Source organism: Lissotriton vulgaris, chromosome 1_1 (genome assembly GCF_964263255.1).
Source record: "Lissotriton vulgaris chromosome 1_1, aLisVul1.2, whole genome shotgun sequence".
In the NCBI taxonomy this organism is placed as follows: Eukaryota; Metazoa; Chordata; class Amphibia; order Caudata; family Salamandridae; genus Lissotriton; species Lissotriton vulgaris.
The window spans coordinates 7985012-7998918 of NC_141685.1; the positions used below are offsets into that span (position 1 = coordinate 7985012).

Consider the following 13907-nt stretch of genomic DNA (forward strand, 5'->3'; position numbering starts at 1 on the left):
AGAGAGTGTTACAAAAAATGCAAATTATTCAAAACGCAGCTGCCAGGCTCCTTGGGCGCATTCCCAAACACCAATCGGTGTCAGCAATCATAAGACAGCTGCACTGGTTGCCGGTAAGAAAGAGAATCAAATTCAAGTCCCTCTGCTTAGTATATAAGGCTATACACAATGTCGGACCTGCATTTTTCATGCAAAATCTCATCCCCTACTGTCCCTCCAGAACGCTACGTTCATCCAGCTCACATGAACTGGTGGTACCACGCACCAAATCTGTCACGTGGGGAGACAGAAGATTCCTTGTAGCCGCACCGAAACTTTGGAACACCCTGCCACACTCGATTAAAACGAGTACCTCGCTCTGGTCTTTTCGCAAGCAACTTAAGACCTGGCTTTTTAATCAATAAACTCTAGCTCCCCTTGTTGGTTAAACACTGCAGAGACTTCAGCGCCGAGATGCCCAAGGGCCGTCGTTCGCGCTTTATAAGTGTTTTAATAAATACATAAATAAATCTGTGTGTTAGGGAAATTCCAAAGTCTTGATATATTCTTTACCCAACCTTTCATATTTGCCTGCTTGCATTTGTTTGAGGCAATACTGAAAATTGAAAGCTGTGACAGGCAGAGTTATTTTGCCATAAATTATCCATTCTGTAGCTGGCTTTTCTGCTACTGTAAATGTCAATATTTCCAGTTTTTCAATACTCAGCACTGTATACTGTGGAGAAATGTGGCTCAATGGTTAGAGCCGCAGACCCTGATGCAGAGGTTTGGCCCGGGACCAGGGTTCAATTCCTGCCTCGGCGGGTCTTGGGCTCAATTTCCTCGGACCTGATAATTCTTGCCTCAGTGCCTATTCTAATCATGGGTCCCACTCTGCAACTCTGGGCAATAGCTTGCTTAATCTCCACAACGGCCCCAACAGCGCTGGGATGCCTGACTTCACCTTGGTGGTGCCCAGGAGTGGACATTTCAAAGGAAAAATCCAGGAAGGGTTCCACAGCGGTCTGCGTACAGCGCCAGGAAACCCCGGTTGGGGTATAAGTGCGCTTTACAAGTACAAATTTATTTCATTTCATACTTTGCTCCCCTTTGTGCCAGTTTGATCTGTTTATCAGTGAGATTGTATTCGGTAAACAGAGACGACGTGTTGATAAAATGCCAAGGCACACAGCAAGCACGCAAGGATTGCAGCATCCAGCCTAATAACATAATAGAACGCAACTGAGACTGGCCTTGTTGCAGCATGATCAAATCTTGTTCCAGTATGTCTATAGCAGAGGATGCAATGTTGCCCAGAGAATATATTCTGATGACAGAGTCGTTTACATATTGTCGACCATAGCAAGAGATTTCTTTGAATTAATACAATCAATATCACATATTCTTTCTGCAGCTTCTGTTGTGTAAACTTCCATATTTAATTATAAGCAGCATAGATGCCGGCATATATGAAACATTTTTGGAGCGGTTAACTTGGACCTAGCAAGAAATCCCTAAGGTCTGCGCCTTCTTTAAGTAAAGATAAGTGTTGTTTCACATCCTTGAGTGTAGATGTCTGTAACCGGCCAAGGCACAATTGTCCTACACTGTATGTTGTTACTACCCCTGGATGCTGTCACTGAACATAACGTGCGTCTGGCCTATTGATAGCAAAACCCTATATTCTATTTAGGAATCATTCTTGACAGATGTTTGTGTCTGTGGACCAGTGAAACCATTTTTCCCATTCAGGATCTGATCTGTTGTTTTGTAGTATTGTGTCTACTGTGACCGCTCCCTGTGTAGTGCTATTGCTTGCAGATGTTGGTACAGAAGGGGTGTTCATGTCTTTGATCTTGGCTAAACCAAAGCAAGATTTTCGTTGGACAGTGTTATTCAAAAACATTATTTGCTGTGGGATGATACAGGCTCTAAACAAAGCTTCCCCACCCAATCTTTTGAACCCAGACAGATGTTGTGTCAATTGTGTCTTTCCAAAAGTCGAACCCTTGTCTAGACAGTTGGGCTATAAAGGCTGCAGAATAAATCTGTTTTTATTAGTTAACATATTTTTTGTTCCTGTTTTGTTTATATTTTTGAAGTAAAACGTTTCTGGATTGGATGTATTGTACCCTGAAAAATATGGAAACTTATTTGCAAATGTTTTTGACCTACCCCTTGGTAGTGTAGGACAATGTTCCCATTGGTTATACATAAATACATTTGTAGGTGTAGCAGATTCATGCAGGAAATGATGACCATAGTGGTTGTTTCAATAAAGGTGTTCATAGTCTGATGAACCCTCTAGGTTTTCATTGTTAGAGAATGCAGCAGACCTTTCTAGATCAGACATTATGTTATTAACAGTCTCAAAGTCCAAATCATCAGAATAGGAACTGGAGCTAATAAAGTCACTTAATGAAATTTTAAATAAGTGTGGAATCTACAAAAGTTCAGACAGGCCGAGTATATCATAATCTGTTTTGTCCCAAACTATACCATGTTGTATAGCAACGGTTGTGATGTTAACTGCTGACAAGTCTCTTGCTTCACGATGGGATGATGTGTGTGGTTTCAAAAGTAGGTCCACATTTTTACTTGAAGTGTCCAAATGAATGTATCTTCCATTTATCAGCACACTAAGAGTCCTTACTAAAGCTAACCAAAGAAAAATATTCCAGAAATAATCCAAAGTTCAATCCTTGGTGAATCCAGGAAATGAAAAAAGTCTTGTACTTAATCTTTGAAAGTTTTTTGGGCTGGCGTTGTTTCAGGCTCACTTGGCTCACCCAAATCTAATACTCTAGCTTTTACAGACTGCTTTTTGTCCCCGTTTTTCTTTTCCACAACAGAATTTCCCTCAGGATGAAATGAAGAGGAGTACCGCAATGCAACGCCCAAACTGGCCATGACTTCTTTGTAAGCCCAAGAGCTAAACACAGGGCCCTGGTCAGAATGTAGAATGCCTCCCGTCCCACGGGACGCGCGTGGGCAGCGCCGGGAGAAGCCCGGGACAAGGGCGGGACAGTCTGTGGCAGTCCAGTGCAGGTCGAGCCTGGGCTGGGCCACAAACCCTGGCCTTACATCTAGGGCCTTTTCTGCCCAACTTGTGAGACATTTAAATATATTATTTTAAAGACTTTGATATATTATATTTGTGTCAGATAATTGTATCGCATTTTTTCATGATAGCTTTCGGTTTTTTAAAATAGCATTGTGTGCCTTGTCTGCGGTTTTAATAATGTCTAAACAAAAAATAGTGAAAAACCCCCCAGTGCCTGCCACATTGGATAACTATTTAGTCAAAGTAGTTGGGAAAATTAATAACAATCGGCGATTATCACTAGGACGTGGTAGTCCACCGACTCTGTCTACTTCTTTAAGCGCATCTGCTTTAGATGATAGCTGTGAGGTGGAAAATGTGGATGTTACTGACAATGAGGCCCCAGAGTTAGTAGTGACTCCCCTGATTCCTGTAATACATCAGTACATGCTTCCCCGCCACACAGAGTAGTTAGAGCCTGCAGGAAAGTTCCAACTAGACGTGGGGGAAATCGGAATAAAAAAAGAGTTGGAAACCCCCCAAAAGTATTGTGAGCGAGGAGGATGCCACGGAAAAGGAAGGTACTGCTAAACTAAATACTGAGCAATTTGTTCTATTGGTTAGCATCAATAATACTAAGCTTGAAATTATTATTAAAGCCTTAGTGGCCAAACTAGATCTGATTTCTGCTGAAGTAACCAGATTGGGAGGCCTTTTGGATTCTCATATCGCCGTGGTTGGAAAACCTAAGATTATTGAGAAGGGCACAAGAGTGAGCAGAGAGGTCAAAACCCCAATAGAGGGGAGGCACAGTGTTAAGGAGACAGTCATACTAGATAGTTCACCTAGCATTTTCCAGCCTCGTGGCTGAGAACAAAGAGGGGTGGACAGAAGTGAAGAGAAGGCGTTTTATCAATCTCCCCCCAGATTGTGCCCCTTACGTGGTTTTCCTAACTAATGTGTCTCCTGTTGAAACATGTATGACCCAGCCCCAACAAGAACCACATGACTCCTTAAAATACAAAACAGTCTCCTGGTTGCATAGGCATTGTGGGTTTCCAGTCGAATATTCTGACCAAATTTTAACAACTAGAAGGGTGAACTGTATCGGCAACTCTACAAAGAGTAGCAGGGTGACTGTGTTATTATTAACCGTCCACTGATAACAGTGTCTATGCCCGTCCACTTGGTTACTTTTATAGTTACCTTAGTAAAGCCATCCCCAATGATAACAACAACACTAGGCAATTCCCATTTATATATAGGCCTGGTCTGGATATCCCATTGCAAAATCGATTTCATGCTCTAAGCAGCTTAGACACCAATGACTGACTTCCCTAGGTTTCTGAGAACCCCCCGAATGAGATTTCAGATGTATTGGTGAGCGAGCCTAGTGATAACCCTATGGTAGCCGAGCCGATCCGGGTTTCTAACCCGCCCCCCTATGTGAGATTTCAGATGCATTGGTGAGCGAGGCTGATGATAACCTTATGGTAGTTGAGTTGACACAGGTGGTCAACCCAGACCTGACCAAAGACCCTGGGGTCCTCCCTAATGGAAATCATAGGGAGGACGACGGTAGTAATGCAATTGTAATACCTGATAGTACTGGGATAAGTGGCAAAGGGATAACAATTGCTAGTTGGAATATTGCAGGTTTGAAATCAAAGGGAAATGTCCTAGGGTGGTTGGGCCTGATTAACACCTATGATATACTATGCGTCCAAGAAACTTGGTGCTGGGATGATGTTAATTTTGACGGGTTTGTCTCTTATAATCTTCCGGCGCAGGGTATTGGACCAGGGAGAGCTAAAGACGGACTACTGACACTCGTGTCTATTAATCGCCCGATTGTAGTTAAGAGGTATATAACTGTGGGAGCACATGTGCAGATTCTTTGGTTATCTGAGTTTCAAGGACGTAACATTTTACTGCTAAACTATTATAACAACATTTTTGATAGCTCAAGGGTTACAGTAATATCTGATCTGGCTAGTGCTATTGAAAAGTTAATTTTAGAAGTAAACGTCTTTTTTTACTTTATATGGGTCGGTGATTTTAACACTCCTTTATGTGAATTTTCGACTAAGAAAGTCTGTGGGTTCACAAATAATGCCGGATTTGATGATTTGCATTTTGGGCATAACAGCTATGGGAAGGTTTTAAATTCATTTATGGGCTGCTATGACCTGGAAATCTTGGGCTTTGCTGAAGGCGAAGAAGGTGAAACTATTCCTACCTTTAATAATCGGCATACTAGCTCGGTTATTGATCATGTTATTATCTCTTCTCACATCAATTCTAGTTGTGCTGTTCCAAGGATTGAAGAAACAATGATTAGTGATCATAATCGTATTTTCCTGGAAACAACATTTTGGGGCGGAAGTTTTGTCAAAACGGGTATTACAGTTAATAACGTGGAACCACACAGACCCATCTACATCTTTCGCTATTTGTCACTGCAACATCTTAAAGATGCTTGTCTTACCGAAATTTTTATACCTTTTCAGATCCATTCCACTTCTAATTTCTAAGCCAACATTAATAAAAGTGGAAAGGAACTGGCAGCGATTTCTATGGGGCTACCGTAAACCAAGAAGGGCAGCTAAGTGGACCTGTCTACCGCAGGATCGTGGTGGCTGGACAGTTCCGACCTTGACATATTATTATTGGGCAGCTCTGATACAACACTTTGGCGTTCCTTTGTTGGGAGATTCAGTTGATATTCCTCTCCATATGTCACCATCAATATATGCAATATCGCTTGGCGATGCTACTAAAGGAGTTTTAGCCCGCATTCTCGAACCAAGCTCTTTTAAAAAGACAAAATTTAAGGTCTGTTGGGCCCTATTTTCGGTCTGGCAGAAAGTTCGACGTCATTTCCATTTGTCAAAACGTAATTACTATACCCCGTTTGATGCTTCAGGATTATTTATTTATTTATTTATGTATTATAACACTTATAAAGCGCACTATTACCAATCGGTGTCCTGGCGCTGAAGTGATAATCCCCAGGGAGAGAGTTTCAAGGAACTAGTGAGAAAAAAGCCAAGTTTTTAGTTCCCTTCTGAATGCCAGCAGTTTCTCGTTCTGTTTAAGGAAAAGAGGGAGGGAGTTCCACGCCACCGCTGCTCCCCTAACAAAACTCCTTCCGCCCCAGCGCACCTTCCTGATCCGGGTCGTTTTAATCAGCCCTAGACTGGCTGACCTAAGTTGTCTACCTGGTCTATACCATTGAAAATGATCCTGAAGGAACTGAGGACCAAGACCATGTAATGCCTTGAACACTATACAGAGGGTCTTGAACAGAATCCGCTTCCGCACCGGGAGCCAGTGCAGCTTTTCCAGCTCCTTGGTAACTGAGGAAAACTTGGGCAGTCCCCCAAAAAGGCGGGCGGCCGCATTTTGTAGGACCTGAAGTTCATTAAGCACCCCCTGTTGTGCTTCGAGAAGGAGACTGTTGCAGTAGTCGATGCATGACAGTACAAGGGCTGTCACCACCGTCTTTCTGCTTCCCTCTGGTAGGAAGGGGAGAATCTTCCTAATAATTTTCAAGGTCCAGTGTATGGAGGAGCTCAGTGCCTTGACTTGGGGTTTAAAGGATAGTTGGTTGGCAATAATGACACCAAGGTTCTTAACCTTTGAAACCGGACAAGGTGGTGGTCCCATGTCAGTGGGCCACCAGCTAGGGCCCCAAAGACTGGTGTTTGACCCAAAGATGAGCACCTCAGTCTTGGAGGAGTTCAGTTTTAAACAACGTTTTACCATCCAGGAGCTGACTGCTGACATACAATTCTGAAACCTGACTGCCACACCCATCTCTGTCCCTGGGAACACCGAGACCACAATCTGGGTGTCGTCTGTGTATTACCTTTAATATTTCTAGAAGGGGTTATTATCAGATGGAGCTCTGCAGGCCTGAAGGAAATTGGGGATCTGGCCCATCTCGGTCAGATGGCCTCATTCTCTTTTCTGAAGGAGAAATTTCATCTGCAATCCAATCACTTTCTTAAATATTTGCAACTCAGAAGCTTTCTTGATAAGAATTTCCCAACAAATCCCAAAATGTTCGACAAGATCACCATTGTCAAACTAATACGAAGGAATGCTAGATTAGGGGTCTTTATCAGTCCCTTCTATCTCAACTTCCAGATGATTTAGGGGATCAGAATAACAAGTGGGCGGGTAAATTTGGAGTGCCATCTATCGACCTAAACATCCCGTTGGAATTAGCTAGATCTGTGTTGGTGTCAGGTACGCTCCGTACTCAAAGCTATATGTCAATGTTTAATCTCTATTATACTCCTGCCAAACTCGTTAGCTGGGGAGCTATTAGAGGGGGTATAGGATCTTTCTGTCCAATATGTAAATTTTTCTCTGCCAATTCTGTTCATATGTTTTTTGCATGTCCTGAGCCATCATCTTTTATCAATCAAACTGAAACTTTCATTAACCAGTTAATTGAAACTCCGGTTAAAATCTCAGCGGAATTGGTAATAAATGGCTACGAATACTCAATGGCTTCTGAAAGAACTAAGGACATTCAAGCTTTCTTGTTTATTGCAATGGCCATGTTCAGACTCTGCATCACATCACAATGGATCAATGTTGAACCCCCGACTTTCTGTCATTGGAAGGCAAGGATGCTTGCATGGTTTAAATTGGAAACATCTGTTCAGGCGCTTAGAGGGAGGAAAAAGCGTCTGATCGCTGCCAAGAACTGGGCACCATTTGAGGACTGGTTGGCCAATTAAAATTTATCTTACTGTATTGTATAAATCTCCACATATAACTTATGTAAAAACTTATGTTTGTATGTATAATCTGTCTCCTACCACCATGGGTTTCTCAAAGGAAAAAAAAAATATAAAGTAAAAAAAAAAAAAAAAAGCAAAGGTAAAATGTTGACTGAGACCTCCTGCTTAATGTGTCTGACCAGAGCTCCATTGTGGTCAGCATATACTTTGACTTGATCCCGCTCAAGCGCGACTAGGTGTCTCAATTTTGCACTCTTGTTTTTACACTAGAAAGTGTTTATTCTTTAAAAATGTACACCTCCAGTTCCCTACACTGGATTTATGTCGTATTTATGTCTATTTGTTCATAAAAATGTAACCTATTTTTGTAATTTGGTGTTGGATTGTTATAGTTTGTTGTAACTTACTTATTTAATGTATTGTTGTTTTCAAATAATTTACACACCTGTCTCCTAAGTTACGCCTGCATGCAGTTGCCAGCTACCAAGGGTTGAGCAAGGGAATAATTTATTGAGACCTTGACTAACCTTTTTATTGTGTTTGTGGTATATGTTTTAGTGGTAGGTCACTAATTATCACTACAAATAAAACACTTTCCAACAAGGTGTAATCACAAAGATGATAAGGGAAGATGTGCTGTAGAAGGAGGTGTAGTCACAATGGAAGTAAAGTAATGAAGTGCTGTAGGGTGAGGTGTGATCAATCTGGATAGAAAGAGAAGACGTGCTGTAGGAGAATGTGTTATAACAATAGATGGAAAAATAAAACGAGCTCTAGAAGGAGGTGTAATCAAACTAGATGGGAAGTTTAGAAAGGGTGTAAGAGGAGGTGTATAAACACTGATTGGAAAGAGGAGAATGCTTGTAGGCGGAGCTGTAATCACACTGGAGTGAACGATGAGAAGTAATGTAGGGTGAGGTATAATCACACTGGATGAAAAGGGAAGAAGTGGAGTAGGAGGGGGTGTAATCACAATGGATGGAAAAGGAAGAACTGGCGCTGGAGGTGACAATATAATAACACTGGTTTGAAATGAAAGAAGCGGTGCAGGAGAATGTGTAATCGCACAGGATGGAAGGCGAAGAAAGGGTGCAGGAGGAGAAGGATTAATTACACTGGATGTAAGGCTAAGAATAGATGTAGGAGAATGTGTAATCACACTGAACGTAAAGGGAAGAAGCGGTGAGGGGAATGTGCAATCACACTGAATGGAAAGGGAAGAAGCGGTGAGGGGAATGTGCAATCACACTGAATGGAAAGGGTGCAGGAGGAGGGGATTAATCACACCAGATGTAAAGTTAAGAAGGTTTTGTAGGAGGAGTTGTAATCACACAGGTGGTGTAATGACACTGTATGGAAAGGGAAGAAGTGCTGTAGGAAGAGGTGTAATTCCACTGGATAGAGAGGTAAGACGTGCTAGAGGATGAGGTGTAATCCCACTGGATGTAAAGAAAAGAGGTGCTGTAGGGGGAGATGTGATCAAAGTGGATGTAACGAAATGAAACATTGCAGGAGGACTTGTTATCACTCTGGACAGAAAAGGAAGAAGTGGTGCAGAAGGAGAAGATGTAATGACACTGGTTGGAAAGGGAAGAAGTGCTGTAGGAGGAGGTGTAATCCCACTTGTTGGAAAGGTAAGAAGTGTTGCAGGAGGAGGGGTAATCCCACTGGATGGAAAGGGAAGAAGTGCTGCAGGAGGAGGTGTAATCCCACTGGATGGAAAGGGAAGAAATGCTGCAGGAGGAGGTGTAATCACACTGAATGGAAAGGGAAGAAATGCTGCAGGAGGAGGTGTAATCCCACTCGATGGAAAGGAAAGAAGTGCTGCAGGAAGAGGTGTAATCACACTGAATGGAAAGGAAAGAAGTGCTGTAGTAGGAGGTGTAATCACACTGGATGGAAAGGGAGAAAGTGCTGTAGGAGGAGGTGTAATCACACTGAATGGAAAGGGAAGAAGTGCTGCAGGAGGAGGTGTAATCACACTGAATGGAAAGGAAAGAAGTGCTGTAGTAGGAGGTGTAATCCCACTCGATGGAAAGGAAAGAAGTGCTGCAGGAAGAGGTGTAATCACACTGGATGGAAAGGGAGAAAGTGCTGTAGGAGGAGGTGTAATCACACTGAATGGAAAGGGAAGAAGTGCTGCAGGAGGAGGTGTAATTCCACTGGATAGAGAGGTAAGACGTGCTAGAGGATGAGGTGTAATCCCACTGGATGTAAAGAAAAGAGGTGCTGTAGGGGGAGATGTGATCAAAGTGGATGTAACGAAATGAAACATTGCAGGAGGACTTGTTATCACTCTGGACAGAAAAGGAAGAAGTGGTGCAGAAGGAGAAGATGTAATGACACTGGTTGGAAAGGGAAGAAGTGCTGTAGGAGGAGGTGTAATCCCACTTGTTGGAAAGGTAAGAAGTGCTGCAGGAGGAGGGGTAATCCCACTGGATGGAAAGGGAAGAAGTGCTGCAGGAGGAGGTGTAATCCCACTGGATGGAAAGGGAAGAAATGCTGCAGGAGGAGGTGTAATCACACTGAATGGAAAGGGAAGAAATGCTGCAGGAGGAGGTGTAATCCCACTCGATGGAAAGGAAAGAAGTGCTGCAGGAAGAGGTGTAATCACACTGAATGGAAAGGAAAGAAGTGCTGTAGTAGGAGGTGTAATCACACTGGATGGAAAGGGAGAAAGTGCTGTAGGAGGAGGTGTAATCACACTGAATGGAAAGGGAAGAAGTGCTGCAGGAGGAGGTGTAATCACACTGAATGGAAAGGAAAGAAGTGCTGTAGTAGGAGGTGTAATCCCACTCGATGGAAAGGAAAGAAGTGCTGCAGGAAGAGGTGTAATCACACTGGATGGAAAGGGAGAAAGTGCTGTAGGAGGAGGTGTAATCACACTGAATGGAAAGGGAAGAAGTGCTGCAGGAGGAGGTGTAATCACACTGAATGGAAAGGAAAGAAGTGCTGTAGTAGGAGGTGTAATCCCACTCGATGGAAAGGAAAGAAGTGCTGCAGGAAGAGGTGTAATCACACTGGATGGAAAGGGAGAAAGTGCTGTAGGAGGAGGTGTAATCACACTGAATGGAAAGGGAAGAAGTGCTGCAGGAGGAGGTGTAATCACACTGAATGGAAAGGAAAGAGTGCTGTAGGGGGCGGTGTAATCCCACTCGATGGAAAGGAAAGAAGTGCTGCAGGAAGAGGTGTAATCACACTGGATGGAAAGGGAGAAAGTGCTGTAGGAGGAGGTGTAATCACAATGGACGGCAAGGGAAGAAGTGGTGGGAGCAGCCTCCTAGTGAAGCGTGACCATGAGGTTGTAGATGGGGTAAGTCCTGTACTCTCCATTGCCTGTTTTCTGTTGAGTTTGGATTCCATGGCAGTCAGAAGTAGTTTTGCAGTTCTTACCTGTGCAGTTCACAGCTGCATACCTCCCATCATAACAAAAATCTGGAAACTGTTGAAACTGGGTGTTGTAGGGACACTGCAGCAGGCTGTCTTCATCTCCTTTGCACTGGACGTCAGACATCCCAACTCGATCATTCTTTTGTGCTCCGAAGGCTGAGGCTGGAGGGACTGCAGTTGGGACTCCACAGTTCAGCTCTCTACACACCACAGCAGCCTCCTTCATGTCCCATTGCCTGTCACAGACTCTTTCCCAGTGGAAGAACTTCACCTGTACAATCCCAGCACAGGGGGCTTTGGAGCCTGTCAGTCGAACAACTGCAGTGTCTTAAAAGAAAGAGAATATATTTATAGATTAATATTTATGCAACGATATCAAGAACTTCTTTCCACTGTTTACCATAATCAAAGGAATACAGAGACAGCTAAAGAAAGAGGTATTAATCATACTTATGTGGACCCTGATTACTTTTGAGGTCAGAGTTCAGTTCCTTTCACAATGTTCTGTATTAAGAAATGCTTTTAAAGATTTCACTGTTAAATCTTATTCCATGCAAATATGTAGTTTCCCAGCTAATGCAGAACGCACATGATGGGGAAAAAGGCCTAGGGGCACAATCTACCTGATAAGTCCAGCAGGATGTCTGACATAATCGTGGAATCAGTGGTAATTCACTGATGCACAAAGTAGATTTAATTCACAAACACATTTCATATGTATGTGTGGGTAGACGATGGGTCTAAGCAGGGAGAATGCATGTTCTGGCTTCTCTTCAAAGCTTATCCTTGCCAGTGGTGGAAAATCTGGCACATTTTCGCATTTGAGTTATTAAAGCACGCCAGCAGCAATTGTTCTGGACCAATTTCCTTCAGTGATTTTTTTAATTAATTTGAATGATTTTCAGAGCATCAGGCAGACACAGAGGCAGCGATGGTGAACGAGCGTCATCCCACCCTGACAGCAGCGTAAAGCAAAGACAAATAAAACAATAGTATACTGTGGTTTATTATTCTTTTATTTTGTGTCCCAGGGTCTTGGGGGTGGTTCCAGCGGAATAACAGGCGTCCACGGAGAGTGGTATGTACTGTTATCAGTGTGCATCTCAGGCCAGCCAAACCGCCATGCGCACTTTGCATGCTCTCCACATAGGGTGAGCTGCTCCCCTGTCTCATCCGCTGCTAGCCGCAGCCGCAGACGATGCAAGTTCATCAGATAGGTCTCTAATACAAAACTAGCTTGCATTATTGTGCTTTTGTAGTGGTTTGAATAGTATTGGGCGAAGTGAGCATTAACCCCTTCTTCAGAGTGAATCCTGTGCCCTCCCTCCATCTCTAGCTCCATTATGGGTGAACCATGCTTGGTGAGGATAGCTAACCAAGCCAAGAGTTATCCCGCCTTGTCGCTTTCAGCATGTGTTCTGTCCATATGTTGGCAAAAGCCGAAGCTTCTAAGCCATTCTCTTTCTGTCCCCACAGACTCCCTAGCCTCCAAGAGGTCAGGCTGTACTTCCAGATGTCCCGGCCTACGCTCCTCAATTGCCCTCCGGTGACCCTTCACTGCCAGAATGTCTAGCAGCAAAGTGTGTCTGACTCCCTTCGATTCAGCTATGCAGTGACCATGCATGACCATCTTGAAGGCATCCCATTCCACAAGGGGAGAGGATACTGTGTTAGAAATGTTGTCAAAATATTAAATCAGTGTGTCCCTAACTGTGGCTCAAATGCGATGGTTGATGGTCAAGCCAGTCCCATATCTCCTGTGAGTAGCATATGATTCTGGTGCATTCTGGTGTTGCCTCCCTCGGTCAGGCTGGAAATAGCATTGCATATGCAAGGCCCATTTGCTGCAAACATCTTTATGCACCCTGGAAGGAGGCCCTCTGCTTCTGCACCTCTCTTGAAAAGTGCGGGAAAATCAGCACAACCACGTTGTCGATTCGCAGTTCCTCCTTGCGTCGGGCCTGGGTTAGGATATGGTGCCTAGCTTTGAAATAGAGCAATGGGACCTCCACTGGCTGCGGGGGCCCAAGCACTGGTGGCCTGGATGGTACTTGGTGGTGTTTCTTGAGTGCAAAGAACGCAGAAAAACCCTCAAACGCTATCTCTTCTCTCAGCCATTTTTCCAGGCAGTCTAGCATACTCGGACCTTCAAACCTTCCAGTAATCCCACCACTCTGATGTTATTGCGGCAGGAACAGTTTCCAGCATCCTCTGCTCGCAGTTCTAGTGTCTGAATTTTAGCCTCCATTTTAGTCACTTTCTCAGTGGTCGAGGTGAGTGCTGGGGATATCTCTGCCAATATGCGATCAGTCGTGGTGACCTGCTCAGCAAGGCGCTTGTGGTCATCGCGTAAGAGGCCCATTTCCGATCGCAGGGTGTCCATTTTAGTCTCCAATGCCTCTTGGGAGGAAGTGGTGGGCAGTATAACATCTTGCACTGTGAGGTGCCCAGCCCCACTGAGTGTCTGCAACTCCGGGCCCGCCTTGCTAGGTAGTCCTGCCGTGCCTCCAGGGTTCTGATCCCGCCTGCGTTCGGTTTTTCCCATGTTTGTTGCAGGTCAGGATGGGAATACTAGTCCTCAGTGTCACTGTCAGATATCGCAGTGTCAATTCAGAGAGTGAGCCTGCAACAGGTTCTATGTACTAGCCAGGTGCCAGAGCAGAAGGTTCAGGTGCTGCAGCCGCATGGTGTCTCTGCTAAGGACCGTACATATACATGGTCCCAATCCGTTCACCCAT

General features: G+C 44.0%; 1 protein-coding gene across 1 annotated transcript in view; it reads right to left on the reverse strand.

Annotated features, from left to right (window-relative positions):
* The window catches only part of LOC147736943 (scavenger receptor cysteine-rich domain-containing protein DMBT1-like), a 533293-nt gene that overhangs the window by 429074 nt on the left and 90312 nt on the right, over positions 1-13907 (reverse strand). The window contains exon 3 of the mRNA XM_086922344.1: positions 11173-11496. Within this exon, the coding sequence (XP_086778470.1) occupies positions 11173-11496 (324 nt within the window). The remainder of the gene's footprint in view (positions 1-11172; positions 11497-13907) is intronic.